The sequence below is a fragment of the Vidua macroura genome, chromosome 19 (assembly GCF_024509145.1).
Source record: "Vidua macroura isolate BioBank_ID:100142 chromosome 19, ASM2450914v1, whole genome shotgun sequence".
NCBI lineage: Eukaryota > Metazoa > Chordata > Aves > Passeriformes > Viduidae > Vidua > Vidua macroura.
The window spans coordinates 10,734,977-10,757,517 of record NC_071589.1 but is presented as its reverse complement, the minus strand read 5'-3'; the positions used below and the strand labels follow the sequence as shown (position 1 = coordinate 10,757,517).

Here is a 22,541-nt window from a genome sequence, read left to right as displayed (position 1 = left end):
ATGTACTTGAGTGTGCTGGGGAATGTCCCTGCATGAAGCACTGTCCCATCCCTGCCATGGAATCACCACTCCCCACGAGAGATGTGCTCTCAGAAAGTGCTCAACTGACAAGGATATGGGACAAAAATACAGCAAATTCCTTAACTTTTCTGTCAAATTTGACTAAAATCCATTACTGAAAAGTCTGGCCATGTGATCTTTCAAACATTTGGGCTCATAGAAGATGAACTCATCAGAAACACTTCCCAGGTATTTTGAGCTAAATTGAGGATGTAATTAGAAAGTAGGGGGGAAAAAATGAAAAAAAGAAAAAAGGGAGGGGGTGCAAAAAACCAAACAACCTTTCTTCCTGTGCTGACAGTGCCATAAAGCCCAACTACAGATACTGCAACCATTTCAAAGGCAGGAAAGGCTGAGGCCTTCACTGTGCTGTCCACTGGCTTTGAAGTGCCGAAAGCAGCTGCTCCCAGCAGATAGGAACTCTGGTACTGCTGGAGTTATTTTTTTTCTTCAAAATATACTTTCAAATCTAACAGCTGCAAGTAGAACAAAGTTGAGCTAAAGTATATTTAAAGAAGAAGAAAAAAAAGGCACCAGTTTCTCTCTCTGAGAGTGTTCTCAGTGGATACTTCAAAAGCAAGTGGCACCGAATCAGATGAAGCTGGAACCAGGAGGGACACATGACAGCTGAAACCAAATACTGCAAGATCCAAAAGTTCCTTTTTGCTTTCTTAATGGATTTGAGTGCATTTGAAAAGCAAATGAAATATGAACTGCTGTGGTTTTTTCCAAATTATTTTTGAAGCAAAGATAAATAAATATCAATGTATCAGGTTATTTGTTGTAATAAATATCAGATAAATATCAATATATCAGTATGTCTAATCTGCAGGCAAAGCCATCTTTCAGCCCCACAATGACAAGTCCATGTTCACATCAATAATTGTTTTGAAATCAGTATTCAAGCAGAGTCCTGTGACAGCAGAGAAGTGAAACCACTGCCCCAAGTGCCTACATTTCCAAAATGCCTCTCAGACTGGAGAAGTGGATAACACATCAGTTAATTTGGTTCTTTAATTAAAATTATGGGCAACTGAATTGTTCAGGTTGCCATCAGTGCTACCCCTGCCACTCACCATGAAAGCCAACAAAAAATAAATCTGTAGGGCAATTTCCCTTCCCTTTTCATGTCTAAATTTCATTTGACAATTAGACTCAGACACTTGAGGCAGAACATCTCGAAGCAATCACTACATTTCTCAGGCAGCTAAAATATCCAGGTTTTTGGTTGGGTGTCTATTTCCAACTGGAAATCTGCTGGAGCCCTGTCAAAATGTATCCCCACTTTGAATTCACTGCTCTATTTAAACACTTTAAATCAGTCTGCTCCTCGCCAAGTAACAACCAAAGAAATATGCAGTAAAACAAGTCAGGGAAAAGTCTGCTTTAAAAATGGCTTAGAACTGCTGAAGCATAAATAGAGAGCAGTGCAGAGAAACAGAAGTTGGAAGTACTGAAGGGAAATTTTAAGAGTGGAAGAACTGAGCTCATCCTGCTCCGTGGTGGGGCTGGAGGGGCTTTGTGCCTCCCAAAAGAACCTGATTCCCAGTGATAACCCCCTGCAATCTGCAGGAAGGGGCATGTATTCTTCATGTTCACCAACTTTCAAAGAACATTCCAGATGAAGGACAAAGAGATATAAATTTTTAAGAAGGGCATAAACAGGATTCCACTGAAAATTCTTCTTAGGCTCTCATTGTTTAGCTGTTTAGGGCTGAAACCCTTGGGTTCCAGTGATGTCTCATAAAGCTTAGCTGCTCTTTCTCACAGTAAAAGCAGCTGTCCTAAATAAAATAAATGGGAAGCAGTAAACATCTCAGTGAAAAATACTTTCACTGATGTTTACCACAATATCAACATTGTTACAGAATAGAGTCACCAAAACATTTTTAACTTTCAGATTAACTTCTTGCTTTGTGGGTTTTTTTGACACAGTCTCTGGAAGGACTGAAATAAGAAGACACATAAAACCAAACCATGACAATATGAGACATTATCATTTGCCTTTAATGTGCAAAGTCAGCTGAATTTTGGCAGAAAATTTTATCTATGGCTTGGTGGATGTTACTATGGATAGTAAAAAAAAAATTACCATTTATAGGTAGAACAGGAATGTTGTAACTCCTGATACACTGCAGGTTAGCATTTATCTCTACAGATTAAAATCTGGGATGGGAAAATGGGAACAAAATCTTTGAATAAATGCTTACTTTGGACTTTAGAGATGCACTACAAATTATGAGAATGGAAAAGAAAACACGTGAGCCAACCATATCACTAAAATAATGTGAAAATATGACTAAATAAAAAATTCCTTTAAGGCAGATGTCCAACTAACCCTGACACTCCCATCGCCCTCCTTTCAGCGAGTCCCTGACACACCAAACTTCCTCACCTTTCCTGCACAAATCCCCAGTATCTCTGACTATTTCTGAATCACTAAATGCAGGAATCATCATAAATAACATCCCCCAGTTAAGCTGAACACCTGTGAGATGTCCCTCACCCTTCCAGAGGCCAATATGTCACCTCTGTCAGGTGGCAGCACAAGTGGTGACGTTGCTTTGATCTGACCCAACAAACTCCCTTCTGTTCCAAGAGCCACACACAAAACACACCATTGTTCCTCCCCAGCACAGAGCAGGGGTCTCTCAACACCTACCAAAGTGATCTTGTTCCTTAATTCCCTGAAAAAGCCCCTTCCAGATGGACCAGGGCAGGCCTGGCACCAAAGCCAACCGCAGTGTTTCATCTTCTCACGGCACAGAAGATAAACAGAAATGAAACCACATTTCCCTGCTGGAAATGCAAGCTTAGATCCACACAAGAACAGTGATAAGAGAGAACTTTCATGGATTAACCACCTCATTCCTACAAAGTACTAAAAACCCCCTTTCAATCCTTCAGCAGGTGTTACCAACAAAGGCCACTTTAGTTTCATGACCAAGTACCAGCTCACACCGTGTCTGGGGCAGCTCCTCAGCTCCCAAGTCTGTGTCATGCAGTAATTTCTCTCCTCCTGCTTCTCCCCCCTTTACATTTCACAGCAGTACTGAACAAAACTTTCTTGTCTCCACCCAAACGTTTCCTGAGTATTTCCCAACCCTGAAATTACATTACAAAGAAGAAAATCACGTTCAGTGGGCCAAAACAAGCATTCATACGAACACTCCCCGTGTCAAAAATGATAAAAAGAATAAACCGCTGTTTCTTGACAAGAAGAGAAACAGATAATGCATTAAATAATTGAACCTGGTGATTATGAAAATAGGTGTTGCCACCTGTAAGCCTGGGAAACAATTTGAAAGAGTCGGAGGCACAGGATTGTGAGGAGGAAACAAAAAGTATTTTCTGTGTAGGTTCTCCCCCCTCTGTCCCCATCACAAAACTCTCTATATATAAATAAATATAATATCTATAAATGGTGTTTTTATAGGAAGGACAGCAGCACACAGTGACCTACAGCTGCAGGAAGGGGTGTTTTCTCCCCTCCACCTGGAGGAGCAAAGCAACTGACCTGTTGTTCATATCTTTTCTTGATCTCATCCAACTGCCAGGAGAATTCCTTGGCTTGCTTTTCCCGGAGCAATTTTGATCTGCTTAGATCTGCTTCAACCTCTGCCATCTACATGGGAAAAGAAAGGGAATATTTAATTTTTTTTTTTTTTTTTTTAAAGGCATAGCTTGAAATGTTCTGACATTTCTACAGTTGTTTGTAAACCATCAAAGAGGAGAATATCACTTGTTGGGAATGATAACAACACCATTTGTACATAGTGAAAATGAATATTCAGTCTCTACAGGATTATTAGTTACTCAAGGACATAGTGATCACTGTTATGCCACTCCTTAATTACAAAAGATTGGCTCCGTTTTTCACTCAGCAGTGCTGAATATCCCATCAAAATTAAGTGAATATTTTCTCTAGACATATTTAAGACTCAAATATATTTCTCTTAAAAATATACTGCCTGTGGAAATTCAAGGGAAATCATGTGTGAGTCAGAGCATAAACTACACAATTAAAGCAAGTTTACATTAAATCAGAAAATAACTTTAAATAACTTAAAAGAGAATTATTTGGCTGCAAGTGAAGTCCTCTGAAGATAGTCATCGCCTATGAATAATGAGTCCCACAGATTCCAGCACGCAGCATCAAGGAAGCAATTTCACAACTCAATTAACAAAGGCTTTTGTATCAAAAGCACAACTGTTAGCTGTACATCAGGCATGTTTCCAAGGGAATATATATAAATATATATATGTAACTCTGCTGCAGTGCACACTCATCAATGACTTTCAGATCTAGATCCCAACATAAGCAGTGAATAAACTGTGTCCCTAAAAAGGGAAAAGAGGTGGAGGGATTTGAAGGACCACAAGCCCATCTGCTCCACAAAAAGAAGAAACCCATGAATTTCTGAACCACAAGCCAAAATCCTGCTTGGCCTAAGGGAGTGCTCAGTGTTCAACAGATCTCTGTGCCAATTGGCCTGGACATCACTCCCCAGGCAGGAAGGAGGAGAAAAGGCAGCACTCGGAGTGGGAAAAGCATTTTATTGCAGAGTACTCCAGCAGGAAAGGAAGGGACTGGAGTAGGAGCAGTTGGCCAAATAGAAAGTGGAAAAAGAGAACAGTGAGGAAGCAGCTCCTGAACCTCACTGCTTCTATCTTTCTTAAAGAAAAGGGACTGCAATCAGTGTTTTATGAATCATTTTCTTCCAGCTCCAAACTTACTCAAATTGCATGTCCATGGCCATATTTTACTCAGGTTAATAGAACCCAGAAAAATAACAGATCTTGTTACTGCACTAAAGGAGTTGGGGGGTTTTTTTGGGTTTTTTTTTGTTTTTTTTTTTTTTAGAGAATGAAAATGTTCTAAAAAGTGAAATAGTAAAAACATATGCAAAGATGCTTTCAATCTTCTGGCTTCTGCAGTTTATTCGTTAGGTCACGTTCATCTATTTCCAGCTGCAACAAAGGCTCTTGATCATTGTTTGCCAAACCCAGGAAGCCCCAGATCTACAGTTCCATGACATAGCCTATGTATTATTTCTCTTTTTTTTAGTTACTACTGGAAAAAATGCAGATCTTGCAGTTAAACACATGCCACCCACCCACCAGTGGACATCAGGTGACTCTTAATAATCACAAGCTTGACAAAATAGGAAGCAGATGGCAAAATAAATGATATTATCATAGAGCCAAACTAAAGAATCAAATATTGATTGCAACAACTGAAAATGACCCCATCCTACTCATCTCCATAATTAACTTTATCTCACACCAAAAATGGGTTTAGAGCCCAGTATTCCTAATGCAGATCAAAGGACAGTGTTGCTATGGCTACTGCAGTTGTTTTGTAAGTAATACCTCCCACCTCACCACAAAACACAGAATTTTCCAGTATGTCCCCATGTACTGGGGATTTATCTACGAGTATGTGGATTCAGAGGAATGAGAAAGGCCAAAGCCATGAAGAGAGAGCTTCAGCAGTGTTCCTCTGATGTATTTCCTTGGACCTTGGTTCCTGCAGAATAGAACAACTCAACTGCACAATATCATTTAGTATTTCTAGATTTTAGCACCCAAGCAGTAAAGAGAAAGAAGTAAAGAGAAAAGAAAGAGTAAATCTCTGGCTGATTCATGAAGTACAGCAAAACTGATTTTCAAAATTTCCCAGAATGCAGCAATATTCTGAAAGAAATTTACTGTCATTTTAAAATTATGGTTGACTATGTTTTCCAAATTCTTCTGCACATTCTTATGTTTTGGATTGGTTTTCTTTGCTGAAGTTTTTTTTTAAATGAATGAAACTGTTAGAATTTTTTATTAGAAACTTTCTAGAATTAGACAACATCCCTTTTAGAGCAGAACTAGGATATTATTTTAAGTCATCATGAAGAAATTGCAGGAGGGTCACACAGTACAGAATATGTCTGATTAAAATTGTGGGATTTGTTGTATTGCCCTTGTGGGTATGGTCTGCTGAACACATCTTGTTTTTATAAGTTTGTTCTTACCTTTTTCTTTAATTTCCAAATTCTATTATTCGCTGTCTGCACGGGTCTTAAAAATACCAGCAGTGAAGATTTTCAAAAAACTTTGAGAACAATAAAAAGGGAATTTCCTCAGTCCTAAGGCAGCACTCTCAGCCACCCATTCCAGTCCCAGCCTGCAGCACCCTCCTGTCAGCAGTGAGGTTTGGTCAAGGCAGGTGAGGTTGGAACTTGCAATCCAGAATTACAAGCTGGAGTTCTGTCTGGAGATCTCAACCACAGGAGGAGTTAGGAAATATCCCTTCTCTCCCCTTCTTTTTGATCACCTTTTGCTTGTTCCCTTTCATTCCTTGGGCTGCTTTTATAAACTCCCAGGAGAACGGTTTAACTACTGTTTGCTCCATAAGAAATTTAAGCCACTAAACTCCCTGATTTTCAGGGACAGAAAAGTGGATTTTTCCATCCTCTGCACATGACTGCCAGCAGCCACCATGGCTCTGCCCCTGTTTGGGCTCAAACTGATTACAGGAGCTCATTAATGGAAGACAGAGTCGCTGGGAAAAGAGTAGGAAGAGACACATTTAAGTGGGAAATGACAAGCGTTGTTCCATAGGGTGTATAAACTAACCCTTTATACTCTCACTCCTGAAAAATCCCTAATCAGTATCATAACTGCAGATATCTTTATAACAATGACAATTCTGGCTTTGTCAGAAAGATGAAACACCCGCCACCATCCCTTTCTGACTCGCTGCAAAGGCACTACATTGTGAAAGATTTTGATGTAGCACTCTCAAGTGGAGCATGTTTCTGGCATTATAAGATCAGAATCCGCTATCCCACTGCGCCAGAGTTTCAGAAAGGCTGGCATTGTGACCTCCTCACCCGCTGTTTCATTTCAGCAGAGTCTTTCTCTGAGTTCAGCTCCACCTGCCGCTTAAACTCCTCCAGGGCAGCGCCTGCCTGCTGGGCCTGCAGCCTCTGTACCTCCGTCACCCGCCTCAGCTGCTCCTCCTTCTCCCTAGAAAGTCACAGAAAATTTTCAGAGTTCAAGTATCAAATAAAAGAACAAGTGTGCTGGTGTAAAAGAGAGGCCTTTAACCCGATCAGTTTAAAATAGTATTCAGATTTCAATTTCCTGTCCCAGCTTCTGCCCAACTTCCCTTTGCAGGGCTTTGAAGAAGGCGATGGAAGGCCCGAGTTATTTTCGCTTTCTCCGATTGAATTTCACACGCCCAAACACAGCGTCCACAGCTCACAACAAAACCTCCACCTTCAAAGTCTCTCCTCCTTTCAATGGCTCTCTACCCACTGTAGAACCCCTTTTATTAATCTCATCTAATTAATAAAATTGAATAATAGTAACAATAAATAAATACTAACAAATTAGATTTCATTAAATTAGATTTAACACCCCCCAATATTTAAATAAACTCTTTTTAGCATGATTGCCTTTCCAGATTAAAAAAAAAAAAGACAAAACAAAAAACCAAGAAAAGTATCCCAGTACCATCTTTGCTCAGACAAGGTACAGGATTATTCCCTGCTTGTCATAAATCAAAATGCAAAGCAGGGCAATGCATGACACGTGGTTCCTTCTTAATCTATCAGAAAGCCATAATGCTGTGATGTCTAGTCAGCCTTTACAGTAATGACAGATGTTAAATCTCTGTGCAAAGATATTTCATATCAACAGCCTACACTATCTGACATATTAAACCTGATACATCTATAGAGAGCAGGCTGGGTTTCTTCAGACTGGATGGTACATCAAAAGTAATGCTTCTGTAATATTTTATGTACATTCACATATATGAAAAGATACACATGAAAAGACAGAGACATTCACTATATTGACACAACACAGGCAAAAGTTTGGGTAACTTATAAATATTTCAGAAATGTTGATATGAGTCCTCAAATATTACTAACTTGTATTAACTTGTCACTGGCTTTGTTATTAACTTTTTGTGACATGTTCCTACTCCCACAGGTCAGCAGAGCTGCCTGACTTTGTGTTCAGACACTGGAGAACACGATGGTGGCATCGAGGGACAAAGCTGGCTCCACCCATGCCTTGTAACAGAAGACACATTCAAACAGACCTGGGGCTGACATTTTCATTTTGCAGGCAGAGGAAGTACCTCACGATAAATTTCCCATTTTGACAGAAATTATTTCCATATAAAACAAAGAATCTGACACGTAAGAGATGGAAAAGCCCAGTTAATTCATCTCGTCTGTCACCTCGCCAGCCCTGGAGGAGCTGCTGCAGCACTGAGTGAGCCTTTCAGAAAGGTCAGGAAGCTGCCAAGCCCAAAGTTACAGTACTCACATCCTCTTCTGTGGTTTGCAGACCAGACTTTGACAATAGGACAAAGAACATAATCCTACATCTTCACAAAGCGGCCGTTTGCAGTGCAGGAGAGCAGGGTAATTCCATTAGCAAAGAGATCAAAGAAATGCCACAAGCCCTGAGTCAGTACATTGCTCTTTACTTCTAGAGGGTTTTTTCATGATGCATATTTAAAAAAAAAAAAAAATTTTGGTGCCTCACTCACAGCTGATGGAATAATTGAGAATAGGGAGACTGCTTCTCTCCTTACAGAAACAGGAAAATACCCTTTTTCCCCAGCAGAAACAGGAGGAAAACAGAACAAAGTCCTGTAACACAGTTTTGATGATGATTGTTTTGGGGTTTTGGTTTTGTGTTCTTAGAATACCTGTGCAAATTATCTTCAAATTTTCTAGAGAGCATCTATCACCCCTCCAGATATGCTTTATTTCCACAGCCTCATCGATTCAGTTTCCCACACTCCTTTGAGGGGGAAGCACATCTGTGTTAATCTAAGCCATCACATTCCCCATTCATTTATGAGACAATAAAAATTATTCAGCAAAAAAACATCACTTCCAAACTCAACATTTCTTTCCCCATCTAAACTCAAATGGCAAAATACCATTTAGGATTTAAATTCCTCCTGCAGAGGAGCCAAAAGATCCAAATCCCAAGTGCAAAACTTCTCCTCCACCATTCCTCAGAATGGGCACACCAGTGACACCTCCAGAGGTCAAAGTGATAGGAACTGTCTGATGGATCAGTTGTCCATCAGCTCCTGCTGATTGGCTCAGTTATCCCCCAAACTCCACATTCCAGGGAGCTGCTGAATACAGATATTTTTATTTTACAGCTGTTTGACACTGAATTACATCAAGCACATCACTCCCCTCCCCCAGAATAAAATTTACCTCAGAAAGAAGAATATGAAAGAGCTCTGCCCACATTTGTTACCTTGGAGAGACCATGGAGAAGGGAAAATGTCTACTTCTCCCAAAAATCCATAATTCAGTAATGGGCCCTGGATAACAAATCTCTCTCCCTGCAAAACACATCTAATAATTCCACTCCACACTGGAAGCAAAACCAAAAATTGAAGCTTATTCAAACACACCCACACTGGGACAACAGCTTTGGTCCAGTCAGATGGAAACACAACAAATCTAAACTTAAAAGGACAAGATATCAGGCCTCGTGCTCATAGTGAGGCTCCAAATTTATGCATCTTCTTCCTCATGAAGATATTTTTATTTTGAGATATCATGATGTAAACTTCTCGGAATGTGGTTTTATGCACCTTCCTTTCTTTTAAGGACTTAATCCCATGAATAAATGCAACATCTCATTATAAGCAGAAAAAAAACTTCATTTTTTAGGATGTGGGAGCCAGCACTCTATTTTTTGTGCAGTTCAGATTTGTACAGAAGCTTAGAAAACCTGTACAACAATGGCACTCAGTTCACAAATGTAAGAAAAGCTTCACTTTTTTTTCCCAAGACACTGAGCAATGTGCCTTGCATGAAGTACTAAAATATTCACTTTGAAGATTATTTTTTTCAGTTGGACTAGTTGTGGGGCCCAGTACAATACAATTACATCACTTAAATCCCCTAAAGCTGAGCTGGTCTGAATATAAAAACAGGGTGAATTTACTCTTTGCCCCCAATTTAAAAAGCAGCAAATTCCTTTTGTTTCAGTGTATAAAGGACATGGCAACGGAATGAGGAGTCTTAACAGCACAAACCATCTCGGGGAAAGTCGACTGTGAAGACCAGAATTTCAGTTTCAGAAATCAACACCCTGAAGTGCACTGATGAGAAATACAAATATCTTACATGCTTCCTCTTCATGCTTAATCATAAATATTTGTCTTGCTCTGTAAAAATGTCTTCCAAGAGGTAACAATCAAACGCAGTGAGACTTCACAGCACTGCACTAACAAAACCCAGGGCAATTCAGGGGTTAACAGGAAAGGTTAATTAAGTTTGGGATGTCCCAGCAAATTTTGGATGAATCAACACCTTCCTGGAGGGCTCCCACCATTCCCTGAACAACAGCAAGGGCTCACCAACAGCACAGGGAGCAGGAGATGCACCTGGCTGGGTCTCAGCCTCGTCAGCAAATCAAAACCCTTCAGACATGAAGCGCCAGCACACACTCACCCCCAAGGCTGCACAGGGACAGAGTTTCACATCCCAGCAGCAAACCCACACCCAAGCTCCCTGTGTGTCATTTAGAGAGATTTTCAGTGGAAAACAGTAGTAGGCTGTGAAACTCTTCATGATTTCTTATAAACTTATACCAGGCTTTAATTCACAAATAGGCAAATTCTCCCCCAGGTTTTCAAAACCTGCTGGCAGCACAGCCCACTGAATCCCAACTGCACTGGAGAACAGAAGCAGAGCAAGGAATAGATTTTGCCACTGAATGAGCTTCTGAAATTTAAATTCTGATGGACTCCACAAGAGGGAGAGGCTCCCTCCCTTGTCTAAGTCTCTCCCAGGTTGTTATGACTCTGGGTTTCTGCCTGGAGATAAACAGGAATCCCAGAATATCTCGAGTTGAAAGGGACCCACACTGAGTCCAACTCCCTGCTTCCCACAGGGCTACTTAAAACAAAATCAAATGACTGAGAGAAGGCTGAGGTATGGGAAAAGCAGAGTCATGGCTGAGCCTGCAGCCCCACTGCAGCTGCTGAGATCTGCTGGGAAAGGCCAGGCTGTCCTGCCATTCCCACATTACACATTCTCTAATCCTATGTACTCAGATTTGCTGTACTCACACAAGTCTTTGCCCATTCCTCCCTCTCTTTCCTAAATATTACTACTTCTGAGGGAAAATAGCTTTGCTCCCCACCAAACTGCAAACTATTCACTTGCTGAAAGGCAGCTGAAGAAGGATATTGTTGGTTCTACACAGCTTTCCTTTTTATCTAATGTCACAAGAAATAAAAAATTGACTCTCACTAATACATGCTGGAAAAAAATCAGTTATCACCATTCATATAATTAACTGAGATTCAAAAAACCCTAAAAAAACCCCTATATAAACACATTTCCAGAGGAGAGCACAATTTCTTATATAATACACAGCAAACTGCGTAGCTGAAAACACAACCTGTGTCAAAACATACCCAAATTTCCCATGCAAACCAAAATTCAGGAATTTCACCTCAGTATCTTCAGTGTCTACAGATATAGGACCCATCTGGTGTGCAGACACATACATTTGATTTTACATAGTGAAATTTAAGCAGACCCATGATCCTGCTCCTGCACCCAGAGAGTCCCTCACATGGAGATGCACTGGTACTGCGAGGACTCCACCAAATTGCAGCAGTTTAATTAATTAATTAAATTTGTAGCCAAATACAAGACCCATGCTACCACTTTTTAGTACCAAAAACCGTAAAAACCACTCCCTGCCACAGCCCCTCTGACCTAACTTCTAGCATGCAGCTATTCCACTACATAAATAATGTATTCAGGCCTAAAATACCACATGGCTCTAAAAGAAGGGGTTAATGGGTTCATTGTTACAGAAAAATGCTTCAGTAGTTATGCCAAATCTGTGAAATACACAAAAATCAATTTTGTTTTTTCTGCTCTGTTTTTTACCACACAGTGATAGCTCAGCTTTGGGCCTAACTCCATCCCAGCTGTGGCTGGAGCATCCCTGCGCACAGGTTGGGATTCCCACCAACAACGAGGAACAACCAGGGCTCTCCTACCATGCCAGCCCCAAACATATGGAATATGTGCAGAACACTTCTTCTTTTTGGTGTGGAGAGGAAGAGAGACACTGTGAAGTCATTCAAGCAGAATGATAACTAAACCAAAGCCAGATCAAAGGAGCAAAGAAGAAAGACTGAAATGTGAAGCTGAAATATTTATTGCCTTCAAAACATCATCCCTATCCTGTCCCTGGGCACTTTAATATTTGGGAGTTGTTAGAAAGCATTCTAACTTGTTTCATCATTTCAAAGAAATAAAGCCAAAAATATAAAGGCAAGAAATAAATATAAAGTGTTCCCCAGTTTTAAGAATGAGTTTGTCTTTATGAGAAAAAGCACAATTCCATTTATAAATTGTTTACAGTTTGCATAATTTGAGATGTTTAACATCAGAAAGCTGGTCTGCTTTCCTTCAAGTAAGCTCCAACAATGGAAGATATTTAGAATACAATTATTCTTTTAAACTATATAGTTATGTTTTAAATAAATCATGAGAAAACATTAACAAACTAAATCACTCCTTAAAGCCATTAATGAGTTCGGAGCAAATAATGCAGTACCACACTGAAATAAGAATAATGCATTAGATTCAAAATTAATGGCTCACAAATTAGGCAGACATTGGTTAAACACACTAATAATTATTATAACTATTTCTCATTACAATAATGACAGGGCACTGTTGTGCTAGGTGCTGTGCAAACAGAGTAAAAGAGCAACTGCCAAATGATGAATGTGATGTGGGTTAAAAGGCTGGGCAAGTGTTGTAAATGTGGCTGGAAAGGAAAACTTGGTAATTTTGCTCCAGATTGCAGAAACTGTCTCCAAGATTTAGATCCACCACATGTATGAGAGAGCACAGAGGCTCTCACAGTTATCAAGGGAGGAGGATTAGAACAGAGATTAAACAGTCACAGCTTTCCCATGCTGAGACCACGGCTAAACCTCAGTGAGGACAACACAGAGAGAATTAGAGAGACAGGTGTAGATAATGGCTTAGAAAAGGGGAGACAAGTCTGTAATTAAAAGGTGGCCCTGAAAGGCGGCACAGACAGCAAAGAGATTCATGAGGCACCCAAAGAAGAGGAGCAAGGAAGGCAAAGATGGAGATGAGAGAACGGCGCTGTGGCACTGAGAGCTGGGGGTGGATAAAATAAACCATCCAAGGACAAACTATGTGAGAAATCACCAGGCACAGGACAGAGCCAGGCAAGGAGAATCACTTAACACTAACAAAAGCTGTGTGAAGAGTGACAGAGCCAACAGTGGTTGGCAAACCAAAGATGCTGAGGATGAACTGCCAGGATTAAGACTGTTAAGGAGGTACAAGGGCTCAGAATTCATCCTGTCATTCTACTGACTTAAGGTAACTAATTTTATGGTTAAAATAATTGGTTAGTTCAGGATTCAGAATAATAATATTCATGTTGTAGTAGATAATAAAGATATTTAATTCTGGGGAACCATGAGTGTCTACTTGGCTCATTGGTTTCTTCTTTCCAAGAGGACATGGACTGTCACAATTTTCTTTTCCTTAAAAGTACTGTTTGAATTATCAGATTCAACTCCTCCATGAAGGTTGGTTGTATTGTAGCTGAAGGAAAGTTGTACAAAGTACATAAAAAGTAAAAGCAAAATTAAGATTACCAAATGTAATTGAAGTAGAGAAATGACAATCATTGAGCAACAACAAGGAACAAAGTTTTTCCTTGTACTGTTTTGTAGATGGTTTCTAAGTGACTCAAAGGAGGTGACTGCCTGAAACATTTCATGCTTTTTAACAATCAGTAATTGAATTCAATCATCTGTACAACTTTCTTTAGCCAACTGAAAGCTTTTCTCATTTCATCAATGTTTTGGGCATTGTATAACCTTGAAATGAGAAAAGAAATACGAAATCTGAAACATACACTGATGTGCGAGGGAAGCCTTTGGAGTAACAAGGAAACAATTCTGCCATTAGTGTTGTTTATTTGTATTTTCATTTAGTCAATGTGATTGTGATAGTCCTTAACTACATTAATTATCAGAATAGCAATGTACAGCAATTAATGGAGTGCTACAGCATGACACAGCAATGCTCTTCACCTCACAAGGCAATACTTTTAATTTCATAAGCTGTGTGCCATATCAAACCAGTTTCACAGTTGTTATCACTAAAAAGATGTCATGTGATATCTCTATAACCATCTTGAGGGACGTTAACAGTCCCAGAGCCAAGGATTAAAAATCAACTGTTACATTTTTTTTTGTACAACTGGAGCCTTCCTTTCAATACATATTTCATTATTGCCAGTAGGTCTCCAGAGAAACGGGGAGAAAGAAAATGAAAGGCTGTAAATAGTTAATAGAACACTTCATTTTTGCTTTTAAGTGAGACTATTAAACAAAGCTACCATATTTCAGAGCCCTCTGTTCATGCTCCACGTTGTGGCCCCTAGAGCGAGGGTTAGGGAATGTTTACAATATGCTGGAAACTTTGACTGGGTTTGCTCTAAAAGGTTTCAGATGCTCAAGCACCAAGTGGAGAACAGCTGCTTGGTTTTCCACTAATTCTTCAAGGAGAAAAAAAACCAACCAAAAAAAAAAAAAAAAAACAAAAAAACCACCAAACCAAAACCCACACTACCAAAAAAAAAAACGAAACCAGTTTTAAAGAGTAAAACTATATCCCAACTCCTCAGCCACATCACATTACCATTGTTTTTAAATCACAGACGTGGCTTTCTTCATCATATTGCAATGGCAGTAACGAGACAACCCTCAACATTTAATCAAAGATAATGATGAACACAATGAACATGAGTATAAACTCTTAACAATGCTCTTTTATTGCAACACTTGGAATTAAAGACAATGCCTGCTCATATTCCTTTAATTATTTCCGGCTTTAAACAGTAATAGCTTTTCCATTCTGACAAGCATTCTCTCCACACACAAATACTTCATTTTCAAGGAAAAATGGAATTAACTGCAGGAAAACAACTACACTTAGGCAATTACCCTGAAAATATTAACAACAAGAAGAAGCAATTACTCAGAATTTGGATTCAACTTAGAGGAACAAGAAAGGAAAAAAGAAATGAAAAATTATCTTGTGGTTAAAGCTATCACTCCCTTTATTTATTTATCATTGCATTGATGATTCTCAGGCTGTTGTGTTTTGCTGTGTGCAGTGGCATTTCTGACGCACACCACTCCAAGAAGCCAATACAAGAGGATTTGAAGGAGCAGCTGTTTAAATATAAAGTTCTCAAAGGGCTTGGTAGAATCAAATTCTCAAGATCCACTGTAAATCACAGCTTTTTTTTTTCAAATTGTAACCTCTGTATATTTTGAAAAGCCTAAATTTTACTTCTTTTCAAAATGTTGGGATCTAACAATTATGCAAATGTAAATTGCAAACAAAATAAATTATTTCCATTGCTATTTATTCTACCTCCTTCTGCCAGCTCTCTTCACATGTTTATTTTTCCTTGCCTTCATCTGTTTCCCTCTTTATTGGGTCAGCAGCAGATTGTTCAACATTTATTTCTCTCAAATCTATGTCCCCTCACTTTTACACTGTTCCTTTTGTGGTAATTCAGAGAGAAGAAAAATTAAATAAACACCAAGGGATTTTTGCAAGATATAAGGACTTAAGGACTAGAAGAGCCTTACATAAAACTTCCTGTGCTAAAGTTTGATGCATTTTTAGGTACTTCTGAATAAAGCAAGAAGAGCTTTTCACATCAAACAAGCCCAAGTCTTCTCTTTGTGCATCAAAGAGAACCATACAATGAAAAATGAGTCATTACTCAGCCACAGCTGTAGGAGAAGATTCTGCAAAGGACAACCTCACCTTCTGCCCATTTTTGCCTTGTCCCCATGTCACCACTGCAGGTGAACTGGGAAAACCCCTGGCAGAACCAGCACTGCTGGAGGAGGCCAGGCAGGCTCAGAACAGCAAAACCTTAATAAAATACTCAAGGCATGAAAAAACCTTAATGAAATACTCAGTATGAAAACAGAATCTCAAAAACTCAGATCAGCCCACTGCACCAGGGCCCAGAGCAGACAGAGGCCTTGTGGAAATCAAAACGAGAGAAGATGGGAATTTACCAACCCTCGGTGTCGCTGCCATCCAGGCATTCCCTGTGGCAGCCTGAGGCTCCAGGACAGTGCTAATTTCATTTTAACTTCTGCTTTTAGCAAGGCTGAGATCAAAGCCACCCTCTGAAGTCTTTACAGGCATCAATACCAAGTTGAAAACCACAGGAGAAGCCTGAGAATAGCTCCAGCTCCATGGATCTGGCTCAATGTCAGGTAAGGAATGACCCAGAATAACCAAATGACTGGCAAAGCACACCAGGAGATGACAAGTGAAGCTTTTTGAATTTAAAAAATGACTGAGGTTTCAAGAAGAGTAACTGGTACCACAAAAAAGTATTTCCTTTCCTAAAGAACATTTCTTCCACCTTGATTTAGGAAATATGGGTGCTAACACATTTTTATCAGATATTTTCTGCAAGGCAAAACCTTGTAGCAGAAATAACTGTGCTACACACAAAACCTGAAATGTAAAATATAAGTAAGTGTCACCTGACAAAACCCCTAGAAATAGTAGCCCAGCATGGTGAAGCACAGAGCATTGCTCTCACACTGGAATAAGGAAAAGCAGTGGGAAAAGCTTTATTAAGTCTACAGTGAGGAAACTCCCTGGCACCACCTCCAATGTGAAATCAACTTCTTCTCCTTGGCTACCATGTCAGAACTCACATGTACACAAGCATATGCATGTACACAGGTATATATGAGAAAAGAAAGGCTAATCATTTTCATTTCTGAAATTACTGAACACCTGCAGGCACCACCTTCACACCACATTATGATTGGAAAGATTTGGTCTGCCACCTAAAGCAAACCCCAAAATGCTGTGAGAACTGTCTGTGTGTGCTTTAAAAACTACTGGGAAAACTATTGGGAAAATCTGCTAATAGATAGAAGTGTCTTTACTGGTTTCTAGAAAGTTTAGCCCCTCTTTCTTCCCCAGAATTTTAAACAAGTTCAGACAAGGGGTAGAAAGCCATGGAAAAAAAGAGGTGTTGGTAGCTCCTTATGTAAACAAATAATTTTATTAAGTGAGTCGGAATGAAGCAGCTGCTCAGCATTTGCTCTGTATCATCCCCACTTGCAAAGTGCTGAGATTTGGCTCCATAGACAGACTTGGGAAAAAAAAAAAAAAAAAAGGCAAAGAGTGAGAGGGAGAAGGTTGTGGAGCACTGGAGAGGAGATGTGCAGGCATTCCTTGGTGCTCTGGTGTTTAACTACAGCATCTGCACCTGTACAGGGCGAGTTTCATCTCATCTCATTTCATTATTTCATTTCATTTCATTTCATTTCATTTCATTTCATTTCATTTCATTTCATTTCATTTCTCCTAATGTCACTTCTTAACGTTTGGTTCCTTCACACACTACAGAAGTGAAGAACAAGAACTCAGGAAATCTGTACTTCAGGAGAATATGAAAATGTTATTTGTGTATGAGGCAAGCAAAGCAAAAAGCATTAAATCAGATCCCATCATTACCTCTAGTACATGAGAACTGTCACAACCTTCATCCTGAAGAAATCACCGTGGTCTGCACTTCCCATGAGGGTGACAGACCATCACAGCCTCAAACTATTCAGGATGTTTAGAATTTAATCCAAAATCTCTCAGTCTCAAGAGTGACCACGTTTATGTGTCTCTGCAGCCACAAAGGTGTTATCCCTGTCCCTGGGGGTGTCCAAGGCCAGGCTAGAGCAGTGGGACAGAGGAAGGTGTCCCTGCCATGGCAGGGGTGGCTTTTAAGGTCCCTTCCAACCCAAAGCATTCTGGCATTCTCTCATGACTCCGGAATGCAAGTGTCAAAACCAAACCACCTCAAAACTGAGCTGGTGTGGCGGTTGTCATTTTCAATAAAATGGGGAATATTTCCCTACAGTAAATAGATATTTCTCACAGTAAACTAAAAGTATTGAACAATCTGCTACCAAAATATAAGCAGAGGGAAAATAAATATATTGAATGAATAAACATCCAAATTCCAGAGAACAAGACACAAGAGATGATGCTGAGAGCTGCTTAACAGTATTGTATAAAGTCAGCAAGACCTTTTCTTTCTCTTCCATGCTATTTCTTCAGCAGCAAATGGGTACAGATTTTTTTTCTCATTTATTTTCTGTTTCATTCTACTCAGTTTGTACTGTGACAAATTATATACCTCTATTTCCTACTCCTCTTCTCACTGTGAGAGATAAGAACAGCAAAGATTCAGCCTATTTGCAACCCACTCTCATGACACATTTTCTGCAACCAGACCACGGGGATTAGAGAAACAACCTTTCCCCCCAAGTAATTACAGAGAAGCTTTTCAAGAAAACTTTGTTCTTATAGAAATGCCATTTAAAGGATATTCTAGAAAAGCCCTTGCAGCACTTCTCAGAGTGACTTCTGCTATTAAGCAATGCCTGTGACATGCACTGCAGAAGTAAATATAAATTTTATATCTACAAGTCACCACCAGGAGTGTTGGAGCAACTCTTTTGCAAAAGGTGTGCTTTTGACAGATACTTCTACCATGAACTTCAGAAGAAGAAAAAAACCCTCTGTAAACTACATAAACCCCTATTCTGTATTGAAACTGTGGCAATACTTTTTTTTTATTATTATTTTTGAAGTGAAAGATACTTTCAGAAATGTGGATTTTACTATTCCACACAATGCCTCAAATCACTTTCATTCTGCATCGGTGTGGATACGTTTGAAACAGCAGCAGCACTGTTTGCTGTCACAGCACTGGAAAAATAATGATAATAATAACAAAAATCCCCTAAAATGCCTGCCACTTCCCTTTCTATGTGCTTGCAGCTCAGCAGCTACTCAAGATATAATCCTGTGGCCATTTCAGAATCAAAGTGCATTCAGATCAAAGTAGTTTATGAGAAAGCACTGATGCACCTACTGGGTTCTGAGTTACAATTCCACAAGGCATCATTTCTGTGGAAGATGCTGAACTGTATTTTCACCCACTTCATGCAAGGTGAGGTTGTTTTCTAAAGATTTACTGGGTCTGCCTGAGCTTGGAGTTAGCTCATTTCATTCTGCAAGTAGTTAAAGAAATTCAGCAAAATGAACTATTTTTACATAAGCTATTGGATTTTACAGACTCATGAATAGGAAGGGATTGCTAAAAAGAGTAATTTTTGCAGCAATGAAAAAAAAAGCCATAAGGAAGCCATCAATTCCTGCCACAATAAATACCACTGCTTCTTATCTATTATTTACTTTTGTATAATATAAAAGCACATATATGAAAAAATCTTAGTACTGTCAAGACACACTGGTGCTAAATGAAAGGCTTGAATTGCAGAAAGCCCTGCAGGACTGGCAGCTCCTCTGTCCTGGGCAGGTGAGTCTGTTCCATTCCTGGTCAGAAATGCAGAGCTGAAATCCCAACCAGCAGAATGTGAGCTGGGCTAGACTGGGGCACTGCATTTCTGCAGAGAGCATCTTTTTAGGATCCTAAATCCATCCTCATGGATCTGCCAACTTCTGTCTCCAGCCAGACAAAACCACACTTGAAAGCTAATTTTTATTTCTATTCAGTTACTTATTAGCATTACTAGTTCCATTACTAATCTTAAAATTAGACCCAAACCCCCTGCTATAAAACAACCAAAATAGCAGCAGTATAGAGTTCTATTAGAGTAAACTATCTCCACAAATAAATATTTTCCATTTCAGTTGGGAGAGGTATATTTGGTTTCATATTAGAAATCTCTACATTATTTTCAACACCCCGAATAAAAAAAAAAAAATTAAATGAAAAGAAAAAAAAATAAGAGAAACAAAGTGCCATAGGACATGGAAGTGGCCCTGGGAAGAATACAATATCAAAGAATATTCTCATTTAGAGGCGACCCACAGGAGTAGGAGCAGCCTGTACTAGGAGCCACTTTGAAAACCATATAGGAACATATAGGTATATACACATAGAACCATACAGGTATTAACCACTTGCTGTGGGGAACCAGCAGATGAGTTTTAGCCTGTTGAACAGCCCCCAGGGCTCCTCAATCCCAGCAGCTGACCCATGCCCAGTTTTGGCCAAAGGATCGACCCACAGGAAGTACAAGGCTGGGACTGAGCTCTGCCCTTTGTTTTAATTCATGGCCCTTGGAGCATCACCAGCACTTTGGGCTCTTAAAACTTGAGTCTTTCAAATCCTTACCCCAACTCCAAGCTACACCTAAGCTTAAATACAGCCAAGGAATAGCTGAAATAACCGAGGATGTCCTCAGCTTCTGCAAGAGCTCCTCAGGGTCCAAATCCCCAGCAGCTCACAGATCCTGCCTGGAGAGAATTTCCTCTGCACCCATGTGGGGATCAACCCTGGGCTGCAAAGCCAGACTGGTTTTATTAACATAAGTAAGTGCAAACTGACACATTATTTGAAAGATGTAGAAGAAAATTAATACAACTTCGTTATCAACAAATCAGATGGTAAAATACTGAAAGATTAAGTGCAGCTGATAACAGTTCAACCTCCCCAAAATTATAAATAATAGTCAGTGTAAAGAATTTAAAGATTAAAAGCTGGAGTTTTTATTAATGTCTGCAGTGATTTGAGATAGTCTCTATTTATGCCAAATACCTCAGAGATTATAGAAATAAAGAAATACAGACTTCAGCCCTGTCACTTTTATGGAATAAAAGTATCTTTACTTGCCTCTCCCAGCCTAGATAAGGTACATTGTGATATTAACTGAATACTTTTAGCAAATAACTTCTGGTTTGTTTCAGAATAATCTGTTTCCCCTAGAAATTACTTCCACAGCTTTGACTTTTAACTGGATTAACACATGGGAAGAATAATTTACATAATCAAAAATGGAAGGAGCATAGCAAGAGTTGATCTTGTCCTATGTGCATCTGCTGTGCATAAACCACTCCCTTGCTCAGGAAACATCATACTTGGTGCAGCCTGATTAGCTGTTCATGGACAAAGTCAGCAAAAAAAACCTGTTCCAAGTTAGTTAATGAAAACTGTTTGCCACAGAGCATTTCTCCCAGCTTTAGATCCACAAGAAGAACAAGTACTCCCACAAAGAAGTGTCATATCAATGAGAAAAAATCTGCATTAGACTTGTAATTTCTAGATATTAAACATAAAATATAAAATCAGAAGCATCATCTACTAAATTAAAATATATTTTAAGTAAATACATCTTTCAAATTTATTCCATTTTATTCCACAGCAGCAAGTCTTTAGTTTTGATTATTTGCTTCCTATGAATAAACTCTGAATTGAACCTGGGCCCATTTATTTGAGAGGGAAACACCAGCTGACATCATTAACTCTATTTATTTTAATTAATTCTCATTAATTCTATTTTATTCCCACCACTTAAAAGTCAAAAAATTTTGTTGAGTTGGATCTTACGTTAGGTTTTTTTTTAATTTTCTGGTTGATTAGAACCCTGAAGGTGCAGCTTTAAAACTGGAAAGAAAACTATAGGAGGGCAGCTAGATGAGATAAAGCATACTTTTTTAAATAAGTAAACATTAATAAATAAATATTTTAAAATACCTGGGATGGTTCAAAATTATTCCATATTCACTTACATCAGAGCCTGTTCCAGGTAGCAAATTTTCTTTTGAGCATCTGCTCTTTCTTTCTCCAGATCATTCTGAATGCCGTTAATCTGCCATTTAAAGAAAAAAACACCATCTATTTTAGCCAAAACAGTGTCTGAGTTCAAATAAATCAATGCTATTTTAAATTCTAAAAATGATTTATTTGCATACTCGTTTTCCACTGATGCAGACAACCATCCAGGGATTTCTAAAATGATGAGAAATGCAAAAGCAGAGATTAAAGGAGAGATGAAGTATGAGAATGTAGCCAGTGAGCTATTTTCCTTCTCAAAGTGAATTATATCTGTCTAGAATAAAGAAATATCAGTAATTACATAAAAAAGGAACTAGATTTTCTTAATGGAAGTACAGAAAAGCAGATGGGAAACTGCCTAAAATAGTGACCTGTATTCTCTAGGGCGCAGAGCTCCCACTCCCAAATTTGTGACCACCCAAAGCGAATCACTTGTCATCAATTCTTACAATAAAAAATATCAAACATAAATACCTTACATAAACATCCTGAATAATAATAATAATAGAATAATTAGCAATAATAATCCTAAAAATAGTTACAAAAACCCTTGAATTTGGCAACTTCCCAGGTGTGGTCCAAACCACGAGTTTTTGTAATGTTTTTTGCCAAGGGCAGGTTAAATCCAAGAGTTTGTACATAATCCAAGAGATGTATTGCTTTAGAATTGCTCAAGGAACAACGTGGGGATGGGACATACAGGAAATCCTTCATCC

The 22,541-nt window shown here is 39.1% G+C and overlaps 1 protein-coding gene across 7 annotated transcripts in view; it reads right to left on the bottom strand.

Moving 5' to 3' along the window:
- Positions 1 to 22,541, bottom strand: part of CEP112 (centrosomal protein 112) — a 158,179-nt gene that overhangs the window by 94,177 nt on the left and 41,461 nt on the right. For all 7 annotated transcript variants that reach the window (XM_053995052.1, XM_053995050.1, XM_053995055.1 and 4 more), the window contains exons 17-19: positions 21,780 to 21,859; positions 6,945 to 7,080; positions 3,578 to 3,685 (exon numbers count right to left, since the gene is read on the bottom strand). In XM_053995052.1, the coding sequence (XP_053851027.1) occupies positions 3,578 to 3,685; positions 6,945 to 7,080; positions 21,780 to 21,859 (324 nt within the window). The remainder of the gene's footprint in view (positions 1 to 3,577; positions 3,686 to 6,944; positions 7,081 to 21,779; positions 21,860 to 22,541) is intronic.